Source organism: Sinohyriopsis cumingii, chromosome 13 (genome assembly GCF_028554795.1).
Source record: "Sinohyriopsis cumingii isolate HCF-2022 chromosome 13, ASM2855479v2, whole genome shotgun sequence".
NCBI classification, from domain to species: domain Eukaryota; kingdom Metazoa; phylum Mollusca; class Bivalvia; order Unionida; family Unionidae; genus Sinohyriopsis; species Sinohyriopsis cumingii.
Window position 1 is genome coordinate 61,743,011 of NC_142973.1, and position 24,496 is coordinate 61,767,506.

The 24,496-nt window shown below is 34.0% G+C and overlaps 1 protein-coding gene across 1 annotated transcript in view; it reads left to right on the top strand.

The window, feature by feature from the left end:
* The window catches only part of LOC149785686 (uncharacterized), a 140,638-nt gene that overhangs the window by 47,494 nt on the left and 68,648 nt on the right, over window positions 1–24,496 (top strand). The window contains exons 4-5 of the mRNA XM_089979524.1: window positions 1,640–1,768; window positions 20,095–20,289. Of these exons, the coding sequence (XP_089835650.1) occupies window positions 1,640–1,768; window positions 20,095–20,289 (324 nt within the window). The remainder of the gene's footprint in view (window positions 1–1,639; window positions 1,769–20,094; window positions 20,290–24,496) is intronic.

Below are 24,496 nucleotides of genomic sequence, written 5' to 3' on the forward strand. Positions count from 1 at the left end.
AATTAGAACATTCTGATGTAATTTGGTACATAATTATTTCATAGACCCATGTGTGCCTTTTATTTGTTTTGTCTCAACTCCAGTTTGAATAGTGATGGCCCTTGCAAGTTACGTTAATTTTTTTGGATGTTGCTTGAAACCAACATGAAGAACCATTCAAAATATTCTGATTGACTTTAGTGTGAATATTATCACATAGACTTACCTGTACCTTGTATGGGTTTAATTTCTCATCTACTCCATTTTGGACAGGCTTATGTCCCATGTCAGTCAAGTTCTTGTCTTCATATGGAAAGTTGCAGTTTGCATAGCATTTTAATATAATCATGTTATAAAAAGCATGGTATTTCTTCAGTCATAAGACTAGGGAGCCATGCTAATAAATGTGTCAAAAAGTAGTGGATTTGGCTTACTATTAGGCAAAGCTGTCCATACTAAATTTTAATTTGCCAAATGTTTTAAAAATGGTAGGTGTATGGGCCTATTACTGAGCATGGACTTAGCATTGGATAAATACAGTCAAAAGGAAGCAACCTGAATACTAGTGGAGGAAGCCAAGGAGCATGAATTGGCAACAATTGCATCTCTTTTCACTGTAGAATGAGGACCAGTGAAGTACACTTATATTATTAAGACATACGGGATGATGCAAAATAGTTTCCTATTCCATGTCACTTGAGGTCCCTTTGTATGAAACTTGCAAAATTTAGCCAGTTATGAGAAGGAACCAGTCTTTATTGAGTTTTTAGAAAAACTTCTTTACTAAGACATCTATTCAATTTTTAAATATTGATGCCAATTTTTTTTCTTCTTAAAACAGTCCTTACAGACGTAGCTCCTTTAGATGGTGTATGTCGCCCTTTTTTATGTTGTACCGGTATTGCATTTTCATGCTGGTATAAATCATCCCATTTTCAGGAATAACTTGGTCAAAAAGTCATACAATTTGTTCTTAACAGTGATCATAACAATCAACTAATTATAATCAAGATATTTGCATGAATGCAGATAATTCCTGTTTTACTGGGTATCAGGGGTTGAAAATTCACTGCCCAACTGGAAATTGAGAATGAAAATTTCTTGTGGTTAAGTAAATTTTCCAGTCACTTGCCCAGTTCTTATTCAGGGCTGACTAGTATTTCTCAGTGATGAAAAGGAAGTTCTGTTGAAGTTTTGTTGAGAGTATTGTCCACTTTGCTCACTGCAACTTTATACTTTCTATCAAAAGTTTGTTTTCCATTTGTTTTGATCAAGCTGATGCAAGCACTTCATTCTCACTCTTCAATTTTAATAAACACTTGCAAGAGGTAGATCAGACTGGACTCAGTTTATAATTACACGCAAGTGGTGTTAGAACTTAGAAGGGTCACAGATTAAATTCAGGAAAAGAGTGTTTTATACAGTCAATTTAGATTGTTATCATCATCATGACTACTTTTTATAACGGCTAGTTGAGTTTATTCTTGGTAAGTAGAAATTGTTAGTACTTACTTGACTGGGTAAGAGAAGTTTTTGAGATTTTCATTCCATGTATATTCACCTATATAATTCTTCCTTGCATTGGATAGTGACTTACTTTAAAAATAGTTTGACACATTATGAATTACATTGTTAATTACTGCTTTGTTTTGCTTTTCAGGATGGAGACTATGACAGAATTGAGAACATATTTCAACGACGAAGTGATGTCATATTCAGTATTGATGTAAAAGACAAACGAACAGGGAACACCCCTTTAATATGGGCAGCAAAAAGGGGGCATAATAAGGTATGTATTTTGTTATGCTTAAAAATTCTACTAAATGCTGGGGCAGATGTATGACATCAGTTCTACGTCACAGTTATGTAAGATATCACCTGATCTTATCAGCCAATGAAATGGCTTTTCCAAATTTGGTAAAGTGTTGATCTAGCAATATGAGAAAAACTGTTTATTTCTCCAGATCTTTGTATGGTGAAGCTCTCTTGGAGCCACAGAATGAGTTGAATGTCACCTCCCACCCACCCCCATTTATCAGACCCCATATTCATTGATCTTCTGAACTTGAGTGCACACTCAAACTCCAGTATAGTTTCTTTGGATTACATATTTTGTTAAATTTTCCAAAAATATCTCTGCAAGTTTGACAACATTCATGATGTATGTAAAGAGCAGTGTTTAAATCTCTAGATTTTAATAATCAAGTGAAAAAATTGAGTCTGAATGTGCATGCAAGTTGAGGAATTTTGTAAATATGGTTTACTAGGTTATTAGGTCACTTGTTACCCTATTTATTTGCATGTATCAGCATCCAACCACAAACAGCATAGACCCAGTCTGTGTACCATACAGAAGAAATATGTGCTAGCAGATCTAAGTCAACCTACTTTACTGAAATTATACAAAGAATGAACTGTGTAAACCTTGATCTTCTGGTACATTGCATACCAATATGAAGATCTAGAGTACACTCATTGCATGTCACATCAAAAATGATATGGCATAAAGATTTGTAAAAATGCTTAATTAGCAATAACCACTAGATCAGTGAAACTAGATATTAAAAGCAATTATTTTCTTAAAAATCCAGTGATGCTTATTAAGTTATTGACAGTCCAGCAGTTTGCTACAAGGATTCTTTTAGTTTTCACCATTGAACAATGACTTGGCTCTTTGCCATCATTGTCCCAGTCTAAGGTGTCACTGTTATTTGAAGCTCTCTCTAGTACAGAGTTATTATAACATATCCATATCCAGATAATATGTCGGAATCAGCACTACTGAACTTTGTTATATCTAATATGTGGCCATTTTAATTTGAAATTTTTAAAGGAGAAGAAACTGTTCTTTTTAAAAACACAAAGAATGAGTACAAGTACATAGTCTAGAAACTTCATGTATTACACTCTTTTGTCATGAGTACAGGGATTAGAATCATCTTGTTTTACATTCTTGTCTTGAGTACAGAGTTTTGATCTTTATCTCTTACATTGTTTTGTCATGAGTACAGAGTCTAGAATCTTCACCTCTTACACTCTTGTATCATGAGTACAGAGTCTAGAATCTTCATGCCTTACACTCTTTTGTCATGAGTACAGAGTCTAGAAACTTCATGTCTTACACTCATTTGTCATGAGTACAGGGTATAGAATCTTCATGTCTTACATTGTTTTGTCATGAGTACAGAGTCTAGAATCTTTACATCTTACACTCTTGTCATGAGTACAGAGTCTAGAATCTTCATGTCTTATAGTGTTTTGTCAGGTACAGAGTCTAGAATCTTCTTGTCTTTCAGTGTTTTGTCATGAGATCAGAGTCTAGAATCTTCACATTTTACACTCTTGTGTCATGAGTACAGAGCATAGAATCTTCATGTCTTACACTCTTTTGTCATGAGTACAGGGTATAGAATCTTCATGTCTTACAGTGTTTTGTTATGAGTACAGAGTCTAGAATCTTTACATCTTATACTCTTGTCATGAGTGCAGAGTCTAGAATCTTCATGTCTTATAGTGTTTTGTCAAGTACAGAGTCTAGAATCTTCATGTCTTATAGTGTTTTGTCAAGTACAGGGTCTAGAGTCTTCATGTCTTTCAGTGTTTTGTCATGAGATCAGAGTCTAGAATCTTCACATCTTACACTCTTGTGTCATGAGTACAGAGCATAGAATCTTCATGTCTTACACTCTTTTGTCATGAGTACAGGGTATATAATCTTCATGTCTTACACTCATTTGTCATGAGTACAGGGTATAGAATCTTCATGTCTTACAGTGTTTTGTCATGAGTACAGAGTCTAGAATCTTTACATCTTATACTCTTGTCATGAGTGCAGAGTCTAGAATCTTCATGTCTTATAGTGTTGTTTGTCAGGAGTACAGAGTCTAGAATCTTCATATCTTACACTCTCTTGTCATGAGTACAGAGCCTAGAATCTTTGTGTCTTGCACTCATTTGTCATGAGTACAGAACTTAGAATCTTCATGTCTTACACTGTTTTGTCATAGCTTATTTTTTTATTAGTGTTAACTGGCATGGGCAATACATCTTTTAAATAATGGGTGATCCCATTTATATTCATACATTTGGGCATTAAAGGAACCTCATGCAGTTTAAAATTTAGTAGTTCTATTTTATGGCAATGAAATAAAAGTAGGTTATTTAGTGCTAAGATAATATGAGTAAGTACTTTACTCAAGAACAAACCATTGGTAGATAACCAAGGTTGATCCAGTGGTAGGATTCAAACCTGTTCCCTTTCAGTCACAAGACTGGCATAAAAACCACTGAGACATTTTCAGATCTGTGACCAGATTTAACCAATTATGGCCTTTAACTCTCAGGGATTTTTAAGGCATCCCCTGTGTGTAAAACAAAGTCCCTAGTGTCTTTAGTCCAAATTCTAAACAAAATACAGCAGTCCCTCAAATTCAAATGTATAGAGTCCTTCATTCAAACATTTTCTGTTATAAACTTGGTATGGTCATAGATCCCATTTTATTATGTAATAGTAAAATTATATGTATAGTGCACTAGAATGCAGTATACTCTATGGTTCCTATGTACAACATTCTCATGAAGGAGTACCATATTATAGGGTACATCTTTATAAAGTGGTGTTACTATAATGTCATAATTCATGTGGTCCTCATGGACAGTTTATAATAAGGGAGTACTGTATAGTGTACATCATTATAAAGTGGAGTCACTATAATGTGATATTCCCTGTGGTCCCCATGGACAGTTTATTATAAGGGATTACTGCATAGTGTGTGTCTTTTTAAAGTGGTATCACTATAATGTGATATTTTCTGTAATAAGAGAGTACTACATAATGTATGTTATTTTAAAGTGGTGTCACTTTATTGTGATATACTCTATCTCATGGGCAGTTTTGTAACAAGTACTGTATTTCAAAATCAGTTACTCCAAAATATTTACACTTTATTAACTGGTTCCTAAAATGAGTTGAGTTACTCCAAAGAATTAAAACTGTTCACTGCCATCATCCCTGATACATTATTCCACCAAGACTTAAGGGTATATATATTTTTGTCACATTAGATGCAGTCTGTGTCAGTTGATACTGCTGCCTACATGTATGGGCCCTTATTTACAGGCAGATTATATGGTTCTTTTCACAGTTCACATGTATAGCCAGCCTATAATCAAAATTGAAAGAGCTGTATATACTTTTTGTTGATAACTGTTGTACAAAAGTAGACCATGGTAGTTTCAATATAAAGAACATGAAATTGATCTCTGTTGGCTGCAGATCTGGAAGTTGATGTATGATTAATTGATATTTTCATGTGTGCTTAATGGAGATTGACAAGAAAATGAACTAAAGATTTACATGGTTTTAATATCATTATATTTTGATTCGGGTGGAAAGTAAGTTTCTATTTTCTTGGTTTGATGAATGAAAATACATCTGGTAGATGATATGTCAAGATTTAAATTTGATTCTTGTGGTACAGTTGATAAAAATAATTATCTAGTTGCACAAAAGATAAAATGAGCAATAAAAACTAAATTGATTTAGAAAAATGATTAGTTCAAGTAATGATTCTGAAAAATAGATAGGAGGAAAGAAAGAAGAAACGAAAAAGGAAACAATGAAGTAAGAAATCTGAGAGATATGAAATGACCCAATCATTTGCTTGAATTAAAAATAGAAAGGAATAACTATTTATCAGAGATATATTAACGGGTTTGAATGAGTTTGTATTCTGGATTACATTTAGAATTTATAACTATCTTGAACGCTTTACTGCACATCAGTCTGGAACTTGAACTGCCTGATTTGCATAGGATTTATCCATTAATTAGCATCCCTTACTGCCTGATTTGCATAGGATTTATCCATTAATTAGCATCCCTTACTGCCTGATTTGCATAGGATTTATCCATTAATTAGCATCCCTTACTGCCTGATTTTCATAGGATTTATCCATTAATTAGCATCCCTTACTGCCTGATTTTCGTAGGATTTATCCATTAATTAGCATCCCTTACTGCCTGATTTTCATAGGATTTATCCATTAATTAGCATCCCTTACTGCCTGATTTGCATAGGATTTGTCCATTAATTGGCATCCCTTACTGCCTGATTTGCATAGGATTTATCTATTAATTAGTATCCCTTACTGCCTGATTTGCATAGGATTTATCCATTAATTAGCATCCCTTATTGTCTGATTTGCATAGGTTTTATCTATTAATTAGCATCGCTTTTGAATTTACTTCTTGAGCAATAATAATTTTGTTTATATTGGGAAATTCGTTGTCAACACTAGATGAATATATTGCAGCCATGTGATAACGAGCACATTTTTACAAATGGTGGACATGCTGTTGTATCAAACAGATAAGTGTGGATTCAACTGCTCATTTGCTCAAAACCTGTGATTAAATCAACGATTTGATACATATTATCTTTTAGATTCGTTCTCTTAGTGATACAAGTGACAGTTATGGGTGTAAATACTTTATTTTGGATTCATTCTCTTGGTGATACAAGTGACAGTTATGGGTGTAAATACTTTATTTCGGATTCATTCTCTTAGTGATACAAATGAGTTATGGGTATAAAGACTATTTTGGATTCATTCTCTTACTGATACAAGTGACAGTTATGGGTGTAAATACTTTATTTTGGATTCATTCTCTTAGTGATACAAGTGACAGTTATGGGTGTAAATTCTTTACTTTGGATTGATTCTCTTAGTGATACAAGTTTTCAGGTATGGGTGTAAATACTTTATTTTGGATTCATTCTCTTAGTGATACAAGTGACTGTTACAGGTGTAAATACTTTATTTTGGATTCATTCTCTTAGTGATACAAATGACAGTTATGGGTATAAAGACTATTTTGGATTCATTCTCTTAGTGATACAAGTGACAGTTATGGGTGTAAATACTTTATTTTGGATTCATTCTCTTAGTGATACAAGTGACAGTTATGAGTGTAAATACTTTATTTTGGATTCATTCTCTTAGTGATACAATTAAAGTGACAGTTATGGGTGTAAATACTTTATTTTGGATTCATTCTTTTAGTGATACAAGTGACAGTTATGGATGTAAAGACTTTATTTCGGACTCATTCTCTTAGTGATACAAGTGACAGTTATGGGTGTAAAGACTTTACTTTGGATTCATACCCATAGTGATACAAGTGACAGTTACAGGTGTAAAGACTTTATTTTGGTAGTATAATGCATCTTAATCAGATCTGTCAATAAATGCATCAGAAGTTATTGTTGTTCAGTACATGTAAAGCGGTTGCTGTCAGAATGCATCATTGTACTGTAATGGGTTAAGAAAGGATTTCTGTTTCACTTTATGTCATAATGTTGATAAATTACTTTAAGTGTAGTAGTCCCTTGCTTTAACTATACACTGCATAATTTATATTAATATGAATGAAGCACTGAATCTTTTATGCACAAGACATTTCTAGTCCTGTATACATATAGGCATTTTACTCTGTGAAACTTCTATAAACCAGTCCATTGTAACTTCAGCAGACTGGTCACATAATTTTGCCAGCGTCAGTTGTTCTATTGTGGATCAAACGTTTGCACTTTATTTAATGGCCAAACTTTAAGGTCCCATATTTGTATCTGTTTTAAGAACCACCAGCAGGCCTGATGTGTCCTCCTGGATGTTGCAATCAGTTGCTTCTAATTGAGGTTAGAGTTGTAGTGGCTCATTGGTTTACATGCTGGAGTCTTGTCTATATGTGTATGTGTGTGTGTGTGTGTGTGATTTGGATTTTTAACGTAGTGTTAACAATTTTTCAGTCATATATCTCTACGATGTTTGCAGTGTGGCAGTTTATAGTGATGTCTAGCACTGGGGCATGATGCCGCAGACATGTAGCATGATGTCCCACCGAGTCACATTATCCTGACACCAGGCCGACCAGTCCTAACACTAACATCTAAATGCTGAGCGCCAAGCAAAGCAGCTGTTAGTACCATTTTTGTATGTCTTTGGTATGACTCGGCCGGGGATCGAACCCACGACCTCTGTCGATATGGTACAGGTTCACATCTTACTGTTGGATCAGCCTGGGTCAGCTACTATGATGCTTGGGTATGGCACTATACTTGAATTTCCCCAGCACAAAATAACCTACTTGTGTTTCTCTGCAGTAAAACAAATAAAAAACGCAAACCAAAAGCATGTTAGAAAACTTTAACTGTATTTAGTAATTTATTACAGAAAGATTCATGTCCTGTGTATACAAGCAAGACATTTGGGATTGCACTGTTATCAGTATAAACAATGGCTCTATCATGCCAGGTTAAAGTTTGCTTTATACTTAAACAATAAAGATTATTTTTTACTTCTTCCCAGGGCTTTACTTTATTAGGCTCAATTTGGAACCACACAGAACTCTTGTTTATAGTGAGAATCAGTTAGGAGTGAACTGTTTGTATTTGGGGATTTGAGAATGTTATGTGGTTTTCCAGTTGTCCAGTGAGGCATCAATGGAGTCAGTAAAAGGGATATTTGTGAGAGTAACACCACTATCAATGTTCAGAAATCATTAAAATTATCAGTATCCATGTTGGAACAATTTGTTTTTCCAAAATATTTTTAAACTGCCATACATACTTACTTTTGAGTAGAGTCCAACTGCAAACGACATAGACCCTGATTTTCCACTGCATAATGTGCCAGCAATGTGTGGTTCTTTTGTTTCTGCTATTGATTATTCCTAACAAATGGCACAGACCCAGATCTGTGGCACATTATGCAACAGCAGATTTACCGTTTAAAGTTGGACCTGGCTAATGACCATAATATATATGGTAATTATCTTAAATATAATTATGTCTTGTGCTATGTCATTTGAATCATCATAGCATGAAAATACATCAGCAATCTTTACAACAGTTTATTGTGGATTTTAATAGCCTGCTTCCAGACATTGGGTCAGACCCAGTACATCCGTTATGTACCTGTTGCTGTGATGGGATGCAGGCTAACCTGTTTTCATTGTGACACATTAATGTGTATCTGTACATTATACTGAGCCGTAACCATAGAGACATGCCTAAGAACATGCAACTACATAGCAATAGGTTGACATAAAATCAGTATAATATATTGAGAACCAAATACTTTTGCAGCAGGAAAAATCTTTGGGTAGCAGTCTGTTTTTAACTGAGAATTTTCTTGCTCATTTAAAGAAAGTATACCCAAGTGGACATTTTTCTTAGTAAATTTATAGAACTCACAGTATATATGATATGGAAAAATGGGAACCAGTCTAAAAATGGTGAACATAAAATAGAGTATATATTGGTTTGGCTGGCCAGGATTAGTTGATCATGAAAGTAAGATTTTAGTAAAAAGAATCTTTTGTAAGCTTATCCTATCTGTAACTGAAAAAAAAACCCCAGGTACAGTGTTTTATTGATGGAATTTAAGTCCTTTTACTAACTTCAGTTCATACCAAAAATTTACAAAAATGGTACTAACAGCTACCTCGCTAGGTGCTCAGCATTAAGAGGTTAGTATTAGGACTGGTTGACCTGGTGTCAGGATAATGTGACTGGGTGGGACATCATGCTACATGTCTGTGGCATGATGACCCAGTGCTAAACATCACTATTAACTGTCAGACTGCAGACATCGTAGCAATATGACTGAAAAATTGTTAAAGTTATGTTAAAAATCCTAATCACACACACACAAACTGACTTCAGTGTGGAAAAGTCATTACTGAAATTACTACTTGAATCTTTGGTGCAAAATTGTAACTGTGTTTCAGACACATGTAGATAAAAAAAATATAACATGGCTCATGGTTTTTTCTACACAGAAACTGTCATAAAGGCTGTTATTACTGATAAATATAGGTTAAATTATAAGCATTCATTAATTTAAAGTTATTAAATTTTTAATATCTTGGTGTTTGCATAGATTTAACGTGGGAGAGATAAATTAGTACCGTGAATCCTGAAAGCTTTGTTGCTGTGAGTTGAATTTAGTACCATGACTCCTATAATGCATTCCTGTTTAAAAAAATAAACCATATGGCTGAAGAGCTGTACCAGTAATAACTTTGTTCTGTCTGATAGAACAGGATCTGTATTTAACATCTTAAATTTTGACATTAGATTGATCAGGAAATGTGTTAGATTATTGGATGTGTTAGAAATAATCTTTTTATAGCAAAAAAAATGGCAGGAGATGCTCAGGTGCTACAGACAATTCTTTAATAAGTTGAAGTTGTGTGGATTTCTCATTTTGTACATTTTTCATGTTTTGAGTGTGACTGGCCTTGACGGGATGTTAAAAACTTCTCTTGCTTTTGCCTTAGTCCTTATGTTACACTTTATTTCCAGTATTACAAACTTAGTGAATTTTTGTGGCGTTATTGTTCTTTTTTGTTTATTATTGTTGCCTTCGAATATAATTAATTTTATTCAGTCATTGTGCAGATAATGAAACACTTAATAGACTTGTTAGAGGAGCTCCAAATGGTCAAGCGGTCTAAGGTGCTTGCCTTTTACAGATCACCACCATCTCATCTCGGCCAGCGTGGATATGTGAGAAAGCTTGCCAGTAGCTTCCCATGAGTGTTTGTTACCAGAGTTTTATCTGGTTCCTCTTCCACCAGTTATATTTACCACCATGTATAGCCTATTGTGTGCTGAAAAATGGTGTTAACCCCCCCCAACCCCAACCCCCAACAACAATATGACTTATTGTGTTTTATTATGATTTAAAACTTCATCTGCTTCCCTCATCAAAGGAAACAGTATTTGCCAGCTATAATGTTGATTCATTGGTTAGTATGCTGGACTCCTGACCAGAAGGGTCAAAGTTTGAATCCTACCATTGTATCAGCCCAGGTCAGCTTCCATGGCATGTCTATTTTGCAAGGCAGTTTACTCTGATTACCTTGGCACTAAATAACCTGCTTTTGCCATAAAATACCAAGGCAGATCGAGGTCAGTTCCTCTTATAACCAGATGCAAAAATTTCCAGTGCTGAATTTACACAGCTGTTGAATGAAGTAACTGAGTTTGAATTGATCATTGATAATTTTATTCCCTTAAATGGTATCATATTAAATTCCAGTATAAGAAAGTTGGAATAAAAAGATTAGACTATATCTACTTGCATATTTTGTTTCTTTTTTAAGAAAATGAACATCTTGTCAAGTTTAAAGACTGCAATGAATGCAGCTCTTATTTAACAAAAATGATCATTTTATCAAGTTTACTCACAACTATAAATCAAGCTCTTATTTAAGAAAAATGAGCATTTTATCAAGTTTACTCACAACAAGAACTCGAGCTCTTATCTAAGAAAAATGAGCATTTTATCAAGTTTACTCAAAACAAGAACTTGAGCTCTTATTTAAGAAAAATGAGCATTTTATCAAGTTTACTCACAAGAATAACTCAAGCTCATATTTAAGAAAAATGAGTATTTTGTCAAGTGTACTCACAACCATAACTCAAGCTCTTTGTTAAGAAAAATGAGCATCTTGTCAAGTTTACTCACTAGTGTAAAGGAAGCTCTTTCAAGTTTACTCACTACAATGACTGAAGCTTTTATTTCAAAGAATCTGCTTGTTTGAATTCAGACCAGTTTTATTATTCAAATATAGTAGAAATGGTATAGCAGGAAAATCTACTGTTCTCAATCAACTTGCATTCAGACCAGTTTAGTTTGCTTTATATAGGCAGATCTTCAGCCATCCTCTGGGCCTACTAAAGAGGGCTTTGTGTTCATGGATTAAATAGAGATCATAACCTTTTTCCTCAAGAGTATCATTATATTATACCCAATTATATATACATTAGAAAACAAATTGTGTGATAGTCTGTTCTGCTATTTTGTCCATGTCACAGAGGTGTATTTAAGCTGAGAAAGCTGAGCTGAAAATTAATCTTTTCAAGATTGATTTTGACTGTGTGCCAAGTCTTTGTCCAAAATACACATCCCATTTCTAACCTAGTGAGTCACACGAATTTTCAACAACATTTTCCTCGTACCATAATATGTATTTACCATGCATATCACCTTTTCAAAGCTGGCTTGAGTGTGAAGAAAGAAAATGTTTTGCAATGTAAATTGCCAGAAGAACAAGTTCTGGGTGACTTCACTTTTTGTCTTAGTATGCTGTGTAATAATTAGTGATAACGGGTGATTTATATAGTACTGGCAACTTAGAAGTCATGATGTACTTGTAGTCTTATAGATGATTTTAAGATGGTGTGCCATATCTTCAAACAATTTTACAATAAAAGCAACATATTTATTTGATTCCAGATTTTATTTTAAAAATAGGCTTTATTTTATGTACTGTACAGGATTTTCCACAATTAAATCCAGCCTATCTAGTTAACGTAGACATGGAGTGTTGGAGAATCTGATTACATGTTAGTGTGATGCAAACATATTCAGTCCATCGTATAATAATTTGGGGTGTGGTTTATTCTTTTCGAGTGGCCATATCAGTGTGGGTTTTTTAAAACTAAAATACGTCTTATAATGTCTGGTTGGCCCTAAATGAAAATGGTGCCAATATATTGTTAAATAAGGCTGCAACAGAGGCCATCTTGAAAATGTTGTTATGGCTGCTTCTCTTGAACAAAATGTAACAATGCAATGGGGTTTTCACCAGAAGACTTCTTAGGATGTTTGGGTGGTCCTAAATGAAAATGGTGCTGATTTGATGTCCAGAATGGTTGCCACATTGGCCATCATGAAAATCATGTTCTCACTGCACATCCTGAATGAATGGTCATATCAACATGGGGATTTTACTAAACAACTATTTGTGATGTCTAGTTGGTTGTAATGGTACCATTCAGACATTCAGTATGCCTGCCACAGTGGCCATCTTGAAAATCTTATCATTAAATCTGAAAGATTTTTAATGATATCTAGTTGGTCATACATCATAATGGTACCAATCTGACTTATAATATGACTGCCACAATGGCTATCTGGAAAATATTGTCATCAGTGCTTCTTCTAGATGGTTGGTCATATTGACATTTTGTTTTGACCAAAAATCTTCTTATGTTATCTAGTTGGTGCTAAATAAAAATGGTGCCAATCTGATATCGAATATGGCCACCATAGCATCCATTTTGAAACTCCTGCTATCATTGCTCCTCCAAAACAGAAAGTCATATCAACATAGGGTTTCCACTAGAATACTACTTATGGTGCCTTGTTGGTCCTAAAAAAAATGGTGCCAAGTGGACATCCAATATGTCCACCACAGCAGCTAATTTGAAAATCTAGTAATAGCTAAAGAATATTAAATATGGTTTCAATTGTCTGCAGTTAAAAGGAAGAAATAGTTTTATCTTGAAATTGTGGAAATTGTTTTAGCCATTAGAGTGTCAGTCCCTTCGAGGGATTCTTGTTTGTGTACAGCATTGTAAATTTCAGATATTTTTTAAATACTTTGAATTAAAGTTACCTAGTGCATTTTGTATTTGCACAATTTACAATGTTCTCTTTAAAAGCAGAATTCACAATTGATAATGATTTTTTCTCCTGCTTAAAAAGAATACAATTTTTGCCTTTTTTTCTCTTCTGCCTGTACAGATCTTAACGAAACACTGAATGCATCCATTGTTGATATGTTTTATTACATCTAGCTTGCAGATACATTTTTATAAGTATCCAGGATACATACAATACCCATCCAGACCAGCTCAGGTCGGCTATCTCAGTGTGTACTTGGGAAAAGCACTTAGCTTTCTCTTGGCATGACATAGCAAGACAAAGTGCTATTAGTGCTGTTAAAAACAACTCTTATTGGTACCTATCTCACAAAATGCATGCACCTTGGTACAAACAGGTATGATGTTATTGAAAACTGGAACTTACACCCTTAGTCAGCTGATTTCGAACATGTCATATTGTCCATTAATATCATTATAGACTAAGTTCAAATGTTAACATTGACTTTACATTATAATATTTGTTGACTTGACTTTTAGTGGTATGGTCAGTCACCTATATAAAATAAAAAGAAGATGTTAAACGCATTGCAGTACATTTTTATCAACAAAGGATGTAACTAAAGGTAAGATGCATTTTGAATGTACTCAGGTCTTATCAATTTTTTTATTATATTTATAGTTTTGAGTTGTAATTAATTGGACAGATGCTAATAAAATTCAGGTTAAAAGTTCATTTTTATCATTATCCTCATTCTTGATATTTGTACCTGCTTGGTTATGAACTTGATCATGTAAGTTCTCTTTTGATTTGAAATGTGATACTGGTAGATAAACAACATTTTGTGACTGATAGAATTTTAAACACTATCAATAATGATACATGTGATACTGTTCATACATGTGATAAGTATCCAGTGTCCCCCTTTTATAAATTGTTTGTTGAAAAAGGGACCTTAAGGGTTCCATTTTTGTCTCTTTTCTTCAAACGACCTTTTTTGCAAAATGAAGGGTAGATCAGTTTTGACACTGTTTTCAGAGTTGTTCCACTTTCCATTAAATTTCAAAAAGTTTTGCATCTTACTGGTATATATTCTTCAATGAATTAGAAAGAAACAATAATAAGATTTCTTTTATTAAAAAGTTGACTGAATAATGGTTGCTGTTGTTTATGGATCAAAATATTGATATCTGCTAATGTTACAAATTATACTTCAAAAAACTTTGTTCATGGGATAATACAGCATTCTTTATACAGTATTTTCTGCAGCTTGAATGAAGCAAAAAAAAAAACAGGTTCATAAGAAATGGTTCTTGTAAGGAAGTTTTCATTCTGAAAAATATTCTTGGCATAATTTAATTGTATGGTATTTTCTCAGTATGTATGGGACTGCTACTCTTAGAAGGAAACATTGATATAATGTACGACTATACTAAATAACTGTCTTGTTTGGACTGGTTTCAAACTTTGGGGGTAGAGAAAGGTAGTCCAGTCTTTATTCCTTTGTTGTTATCCAGGACTAATCAGACATGAGGATTATATATTGACAGTATTCATGCTGTATGGGGAATAACTTGTGGGGCTGAATACATAACATAGATTTTCTACTGGAAGAACTACCATAGCCAGATGTGTATTGGTGACAGTAACTGTAAAAAGCAGACTAACAAGTGCACAATATTTGCATTTTGACAGATAGGTAAATATACATTTTCACCCACCCCCATCCAAAGTATTTGATATGGGGGTATATATTAAGCTATTGCTGTGTCTGTGTCTGTCCATGTGTATGTCTGCTTGACCTTCAACAGTTTCTTGTCTGGAATATAACTCTTAAACAGTTCCAAATCTCTCAGTCAAACTTGTTACACATATTAGACCAGTGGTATGTATGTGCCTTTTGTTGTTCCCAATTCTTCAGTTTTACAGTTTTTTGTTGTCCATTTGTCTGTCCATCCATCCATATTATCCATTCTTCATTTCTGGGGCAAAACTGTTTAAGATGTCTCACTAACATTTTGTACTTAGTTTAATAGTGTAGATATCCTTTTTGCTGTTTACACTTGTTCAGTTTCAAAACCAAACAGTATTTTTAATATTTTTTGGCAAATTTAATCATCATTTTCTCCATCACACTTTTGTTTCGTGAGCAAAACTCCAAAGAGCTCTCAGGGTATTTTTTGAAACTTGGGACATACATTAGACTAGTGGTCCAGATGTACCTTTTGCTGTTCACTTCCTTCAGTTTCCATGTCTTTAATGCTTTAATCTATTTATGTTTGCCTATGATTTATTATCCATACTTTAGTACTGGGGCAAAATGACAAACCCTTTCAAGGTATCTGTTTTAATTTAGGTCAATATATGTTGATGTGCCTTCAGCTGTTCCTAATTCTTCAGTTTTAATATTTCTAATGTTTTCACCCTTTTATTCATCAAGCTATCAATTGGTCTCACTTTTTGTCGAAGAACTCCAAAACCATTCAAGATATCTCTGATACTTTGTGCATACATATTTTACTAAATAGTGGTCAGTCCATCTATTATCCACTTTAATTTCTGGGGAATATCCCATGCCAATTAAGATGTCCCAGTAAAATTTGGTATGTTTATTAGATTATTGGTGTTTATCCATTGTACAGGTTCAATATTTTAAATGTTTTCATCCATTTGTTCATACATCCAATCATCATTCACATATTTTCTTTTTACACTGACTGGCTTCTTTTGCTTAAAATGAACAACATATTTTCATTGGGTAGGGGGTTTGCCTTAAAAATTATGCTTTTTAACTGGAAAAGGTGGATTCAGTTGAATCCCAGAACCTTTCTCTGAAACTTCTTCCATGAGTGTCCCTGTTGCCTCTTTTCATATGCTGGGTAGGTAGTTACAGCATGAACACAGTCACGTATGGGTATTTGTATACAGTAGAAAATTGGTTTGAAATGGGTGTCCTAGTCATGAGAAAATATGCCAGTATGTCTTTGTGCAGGTAACAAAGGCAATGTTATACCAGTGTAGTACACATTGATAAACTCTGCCATATTGGCATGGTCTGGAGAAAGCAAATGGAGGCAGATTTGTCAATAAGCCAAGTGTGTTGAGGATTATATTAAGGCCACACATGTTAATCAAGGGAACAAAGAGCACGTCTCCATTCTTTGGGTTGCTTTTTGTTTATAAATCCTACAAGGCATTTGATCAGATACTATATAAGTTTGGAGGCAGGATTACTTACATATGGACATATAATTATCAACTGAAGTTGAAGAAATCGATTATAATTTAATTCTAGTATAGATTTAAAAGCTTTGTTTATCATATTTGATTAATGTCGGTAACTAGCATTACTAGATTTGAATGCCATGTATGGATGATGTTGAATTTAATGCCATGTAAGGGTGATGTTGAATTTAATGCCAAGTAAGGATGATGTTGAATTTAATGCCATGTAAGGATGGTGTTGAATTTAATGCCATGTATGGATGATGTTGAATTTAATGTCAAGTAAGGATGATGTTGAATTTAATGTCAGGTAAGGATGATGTTGAATTTAGTGCCATGTAAGGATGGTGTTGAATTTAATGCCATGTATGGATGATGTTGAATTTAATGCCATGTAAGGATGGTGTTGAATTTAATGCCATGTATGGATGATGTTGAATTTAATGCCATGTATGGATGATGTTGAATTTAATGCCATGTAAGGATGATGTTGAATTTAATGCCATGTATGGATGATGTTGAATTTAATGCCATGTAAGGGTGATGTTGAATTTAATGCCATGTATGGATGATGTTGAATTTAATGCCATGTAAGGATGATGTTGAATTTAATGCCATGTAAGGATGGTGTTGAATTTAATGCCAAGTAAGGATGGTGTTGAATTTAATGCCAAGTAAGGATGATGTTGAATTTAATGCCATGTAAAGATGATGTTGAATTTAATGCCATGTATGGATGATGTTGAATTTAATGCCATGTATTGATGATGTTGAATTTAATGCCATGTATGGATGATGTTAAATTTAATGCCATGTATGGATGATGTTGAATTTAATGCCATGTATGGATGATGTTGAATTTAATGCCATGTATGGATGATGTTGAATTTAATGCCATGTATGGATGATGTTAAATTTAATGCCATGTAAGGATGATGTTGAATTTAATGCCATGTATGGATGATGTTGAATTTAATGCCATGTAAGGATGGTGTTGAATTTAAAGCCAAGTAAGGATGGTGTTGAATTTAATGCCAAGTAAGGATGATGTTGAATTTAATGCCATGTAAGGATGATGTTGAATTTAATGCCATGTATGGATGATGTTGAATTTAATGCCATGTATGGATGATGTTGAATTTAATGCCATGTATGGATGATGTTAAATTTAATGCCATGTATGGATGATGTTGAATTTAATGCCATGTAAGGATGATGTTGAATTTAATGCCATGTATGGAAGATGTTGAATTTAATGCCATGTATGGATGATGTTGAATTTAATGCCATGTAAGGATGATGTTGAATTTAATGCCATGTATGGATGATGTTGAATTTAATGCCATGTAAGGATGATGTTGAATTTAATGCCATGTATGGATGGTGTTGAATTTAATGCCATGTAAGGATGGTGTTGAATTTAATGCCATGTAAGGATGGTGTTGAATTTAATGCCATGTAAAGATGATGTTGAATTTAATGCCATGTAAGGATGGTGTTGAATTTAATGCCATGTAAGGATGGTGTTGAATTTAATGCCAAGTAAGGATGATGTTGAATTTAATGCCATGTATGGATGATGTTGAATTTAATGCCAAGTAAGGATGATGTTGAATTTAACGCCAATTATAAGGATGATGTTGAATTTAATGCCATGTAAGGATGGTGTTGAATTTAACGCTAAGTAAGGATGGTGTTGAATTTAATGCCAAGTAAGGATGATGTTGAATTTAATGCCATGTATGGATGATGTTGAATTTAATGCCATGTATGGATGATGTTGAATTTAATGCCATATATGGATGATGTTGAATTTAATGCCATGTATGGATGATGTTCAATTTAATGCCATGTATGGATGATGTTGAATTTAATGCCATGTATGGATGATGTTGAATTTAATGCCATGTATGGATGATGTTGAATTTAATGCCATGTAAGGATGATGTTGAATTTAATGCCATGTATGGATGATGTTGAATTTAATGCCATGTAAGGATGATGTTGAATTTAATGCCATGTAAGGATGATGTTGAATTTAATGCCATGTAAGGATGATGTTGAATTTAATGCCATGTAAGGATGATGTTGAATTTAATGCCATGTAAGGATGATGTTGAATTTAATGCCATGTATGGATGATGTTGAATTTAATGACATGTATGGATGATGTTGAATTTAATGCCATGTAAGGATGATGTTGAATTTAATGCCAAGTAAGGATGATGTTGAATTTAATGCCATGTATGGATGATGTTGAATTTAATGCCATGTATGGATGATGTTGAATTTAATGCCATGTAAGGATGATGTTGAATTTAATGCCATGTAAGGATGATGTTGAATTTAATGCCAAGTAAGGATGATGTTGAATTTAATGCCATGTAAGGATGATGTTGAATTTAATGCCATGTAAGGATGATGTTGAATTTAATGCCATGTAAGGATGATGTTGAATTTAATGCCATGTATGGATGATGTTGAATTTAATGCCATGTAAGGATGGTGTTGAATTTAATGCCATGTACAGATGATGTTGAATTTAATGCCATGTATGGATGATGTTGAATTTAATGCCATGTATGGATGATGTTGAATTTAATGCCATGTAAGGATGATGTTGAATTTAATGCCATGTAAGGATGATGTTGAATTTAATGCCATGTAAGGATGGTGTTGAATTTAATGCCATGTACGGATGATGTTGAATTTAATGCCATGTAAGGATGATGTGGATAAGGATTGATTGTGCTTCTGGTTGCATTACCTACACTTGAGTTCAAAATTGAAGATTTAAGTAAACTGTAGAATTCTTGTTTCTTTAAGAAGGACCATTTTTTTCAATACAAGTTTGGAAATGTTTTTGTTATTGTACTTAAAATTTGATAGGCTTAAATATTACAAGTTTTAAAAATTCCTCTTTAAAAAATGTTGATTTTACGCAAATCTAATGGTTGAATTTTTAAAACTTATTCTTTACAGATGAATTTTGTTTTCATTTTTTTGCATAATCATTCTTAATTAATATAAAGGTAATGATGTTCACATTTGAAATGTTTGGTTCCATAAACAGTTACATTGAACTGCAAACACTCTAACAGGTTGAGAAAAATTCTGAGGTTCAAAAGTTTTTGAACTGGTTCTTAATAAATGCTTATTATTTTATCATATTTTATGTCTCAAAATACAAAAGCTGTTGCAATAATGTGTCAGTCATATTAGTTCACACAAAGTACTGAAGCTGTTGTAATAATTTGTGAGTCATATTGGTTCATACAATGAACAGAAGCTGTTGTAATAATTTGTGAGTCATATCAGTTCACACAATGTACAGAATCTGATGTAATAGTGTCAGTTATATTAGTTCACATCAGTGTACAGAAGCTGATGTAAAAATGTGTCAGTCATATCAGTTCAGTTTCTTTTCCAGATTGTACAGTTGCTGCTGAAGCATGGTGCAGATGTCACATTACGGAACTATGAAGGTCAGACAGCTGTGGAGATTGCCTCCCCTGCTATCAAGACCATTCTTTTGGATTCCATAGGTGGGGCAACAGAGGCATCACATCGGTTGCTTCTGCAGGCTGCCTGGCAAGGCGACATAAAGATCATCAAGAAGTTATTGGTAGGTGTAGCTGCTGGAGAAGTACAAGTGACATTTTCTTTTAGTCACAAAACATGTTAAGCATAGCATTTTTACCTTAGACATGAAATTCAAAAGTTTTGATTTTCAAGAACTTTTGTCAGAAGAAAAAAAGAATTACAGTGAAACCTGTCTCACCAGTCACCTTCTTATACAGGATGCATGTTCAGAAAGAATAATTAACATTTAGAATCCATTTTTCTCAAGGCAGTCACATGCTTTACCTGACTATAGTGGACATGTGTCATTTTGTTCTTGGTATAAACCTGTTTTATTTTGCTTTTTTTTCCACTAGAAGGAATTAAGAGTTTTTATGTGCCTTTCTATACCTTCTGTGAGCAACTATGTACAATATATGACAATATGCAAAGAATAGATGACCACATGGCAGATTAGCTCCATGAAACTGCAAATCATCTTTAAATAATGACATTATTATTATCATTATTGTGAATATTATTATTTAGTGCATCCGCCTTGGATGTGGAAGGTCACGGGTTTGAACCTTGGCCAAAAAGTGGTACCAAAGACTTAAAAAAATGGTACTAGACAGCTGCCTCGCTTGGCGCTCAGCTTTAAGAGGTTAGCCTTATGACTGGTGGGCCTGGTGTCAGGATAATGTGACTGGCTGGGACATGATGTTATATGTCTGTGGCATGATGCTTCAGTGCTAGACATCACTATAAACTGCCACACTGCAGACATTTTTGTGATGTGATGGAAAAATTGTTAAAGCTACATTAAAAATCGAAATCACACACACACACACACACACATTATTATTATTATTATTATTTTAAAGGACGACACATTGTAGTCCATTGAATGCCCTTTAGACAGATTGTATCATGCTAAAGTCTCAGAATTAGTTCCGTTCTATTTGCTGTACATTTCTAAACAATGCCATTGATGTCAGAAAGGACTTTCAAGTTTAGATTCTGATCTGATACTTTCAAGGCTGGACTATTGTAACTCAATTCTGTCTGGTTCATCTCAATATCTACTCCAGAAACTTCAGAAAGTTCAAAACACAGCTGCTCGGATCATACTTAGAGTACCACAATCAGAGCACACCTCCCTGCTGCTCTGTACTCTACACTGGCTATCCATTCATTCCAGAATCAAACACAAAATTTGTTCTCTGTACTATGTTTCACTGATGGACTCCAGTCCAACATACCTATCCAACCTCACCCACGTGTACACACCAGCAAGATACTTACGCTTCTCTTCTGACAATCGTATACTCATTGTTCCCACTATGAAAACAAAGTCATATGGACAACGTTCTTTTGCATACCAGGGCCCAGCAACGTGGATTGAATTGCCCACTGAACTTAGACACAAAGACACAATGATCCCATTCAAGAGTGCTCTTAAAACTCACATATTTTGACTGCAAGAACAAACTTAAAGACCTAATAATGTTTCCTACCTTAAATATTTTCAGCATGTTTTTTATGTTTTCTAATTTCATGGTGTTTGTTTTTTGAAATCATATCATTATATATGTTTTTTATGTTATATGTGTTATCTAATGTTGTAAAGCGCTTAGAGCTTCTAAAGATTAGGCGCCTTACAAAGTCTTCATTATTATTATTATTATCTTGGAGTCAGAGGCTGCATTGCTTGGAGTCCTGAGACTGCATTGAATTCCTTTTATGTCACAAAACCTTCATGAGTGGAAAATAAATCTGACCTCACCAGAGAGAAAACTAGATTTAGTGTATCAGCCTTTGTTTGTTGAGATGAAGTAAAAGATAGTTTTGCTTTGTAAACATTCTCAGCTTCTGGTTAAAAAAAAGACAAGTGCCAAATTATAAAGCCATAACTTTGATAACCAAGAAATATCTAGTTGGTAACATTGATGAATTATTAGTGGCATTTTACAGTACAGTCTTGACAAAGGGTATTTGCTTTGTGCTTTCAAGAATCAAATGAATGTTCAAGTGCTTCTCAAAAGTAATTGAAGAAGGATATATATATATATATATGTATATGATAGATAGATATATAAATTAGTGATAGTCTGCTAGCCAAAAGATAATAAGTTTCATGTTGGACTAGTATTTCCATAACTTCAATAGTCCATTGGATTGGTAATCTTGAGATGTGTATGACATTGTTTTTTTGTGGGAAGAACTAGTGAAAATTAAGCAGGACTGATATATTTCTCAATCTTCTTGCCCTTCTCATTCCTAAGAAATGTGTTAAATTCTCTGTTTGTCGGTGTGTGTGTGTGTGTATCTATCTGTCTATCTATCTATCTATCCACTTTATTAAATATTTACTTTGTAATGCTCTGGCAGCCTGAGTGGTCAGAGCGTCTGCAAAGTTAGTGACCAAAATTACCTGTCTTTACCATATAATTTCAAGCAAATAGTGTAGGTCCTTGTCTGCTAAGGATTTATACAATGGCAGATCTGGATCTATGCTGTTTACAATTGCAAGTCTGCACTGTTTACAGTTCAGTGTGAATTATACAGTGACAGATCTTGGTCCGTACTGTTTATAGTTGAGTGTGAATTATACAGTGACAGATCTTGGTCTGCACTGTTTACAGTTTAGTGTGAATTATGCAGTGGCAGATCTTGATATGTACTGTTTAAAGTTGAGTGTAAATTGTAGTGGCAGATCTTGGTCTGCACTGTTTACAGATGAGTGTAATTTGTAGTGCCATATCTTGGTCTGCACTGTTTACAGTTGAATGTAAATTATACAGTGACAGATCTTGGTCTGCACTGTTTAAAGCTGTGTGTGAATTATATAGTAGCAGATCTTGGTCTGCACTGTTTACATTTAGTGTGAATTATACAGTGACAGATCTTGGTCTGATCTGTTTACATTTTAGTGTTAATTATGCAATGACAGACCTTGTTCTGTACTGTTTACATTTTAGTATGAATTATATTATGCAGTGACAGATCTTGCACTGTACTGTTTACAGTTGAGTGTAAATTAAATAGTGACAGATCTTGGTCTGCACTGTTTACAGTTGAGTGCAAATTAATTAGTGGCAGATCTTGGTCTGCACTGTTTACTGTTGAGTGTAAATTAATAGTGGCAGATCTTGGTCTGCACTATTTACATTTGAGTGTAAATTATATAGTGGCAGATCTTGGTCTGCTCTGTTTACAGTTGAGTGTAAATTAAATAGTGGCAGATCTTGGTCTGCACTATTTACATTTGAGTGTAAATTATATAGTGGCAGATCTTGGTCTGCTCTGTTTACATTTTAGTGTAAATTATGCAATGACAGATCTTGATCTGCACTGTTTACAGTTCAGTGTGAATTATACAGTGACAGATCTTGGTCTGTACTGTTTACAGTTGAGTGTGAATTATGCCAGTGGCAGATCTTGGTCTGCAATGTTTACATTTTAGTGTGAATTATACAGTGACAGATCTTGGTATAAACTGTTTACAGTTGAGTGTAAATTATATAGTGGCAGATCTTGGTCTGCACAGTTTACAGTTGAGTGTAAATAAATAGTGGCAGATCTTGGTCTACACTATTTACAGTTGAGTGTGAATTATGCAATGGCAGATCTTGGTCTGCACTGTTTACATTTGAGTGTAAATTATATAGTGGCAGATCTTGGTCTGCACAGTTTACAGTTGAGTGTAAATTAAATAGTGGCAGATCTTGGTCTACACTATTTACAGTTGAGTGTGAATTATGATATGGCAGATCTTGGTCTGCTCTGTTTACATTTTAGTGTAAATTATGCAATGACAGATCTTGGTCTGCACTGTTTACAGTTGAGTGTAAATTATATAGTGGCAGATCTTGGTCTGTACTGTTTACAGATGAGTGTGAATTATGCAGTGGCAGATCTTGGTCTGCAATGTTTACAGTTGAGTGTAAATTAAATATTGGCAGATCTTGGTCTGCACTGTTTACAATTTAGTGTGAATTATGTAGTGGCAGATCTTGGTCTGTACTGTTTACATTTTCGTGTGAATTATACAGTGACAGATCTTGGTATGAACTGTTTACAGTTGAGTGTAAATTAAATAGTGACAGATCTTGGTCTGCACTGTTTACAGTTGAGTATATATTATATAGTGGCAGATCTTGGTCTGCACTGTTTACATTTGAGTGTAAATTATACAGTGACAGATCTTGGTCTGCTCTGTTCACATTTTAGTGTGAATTGTACAGTGACAGATCTTTGGTCTGCTCTGT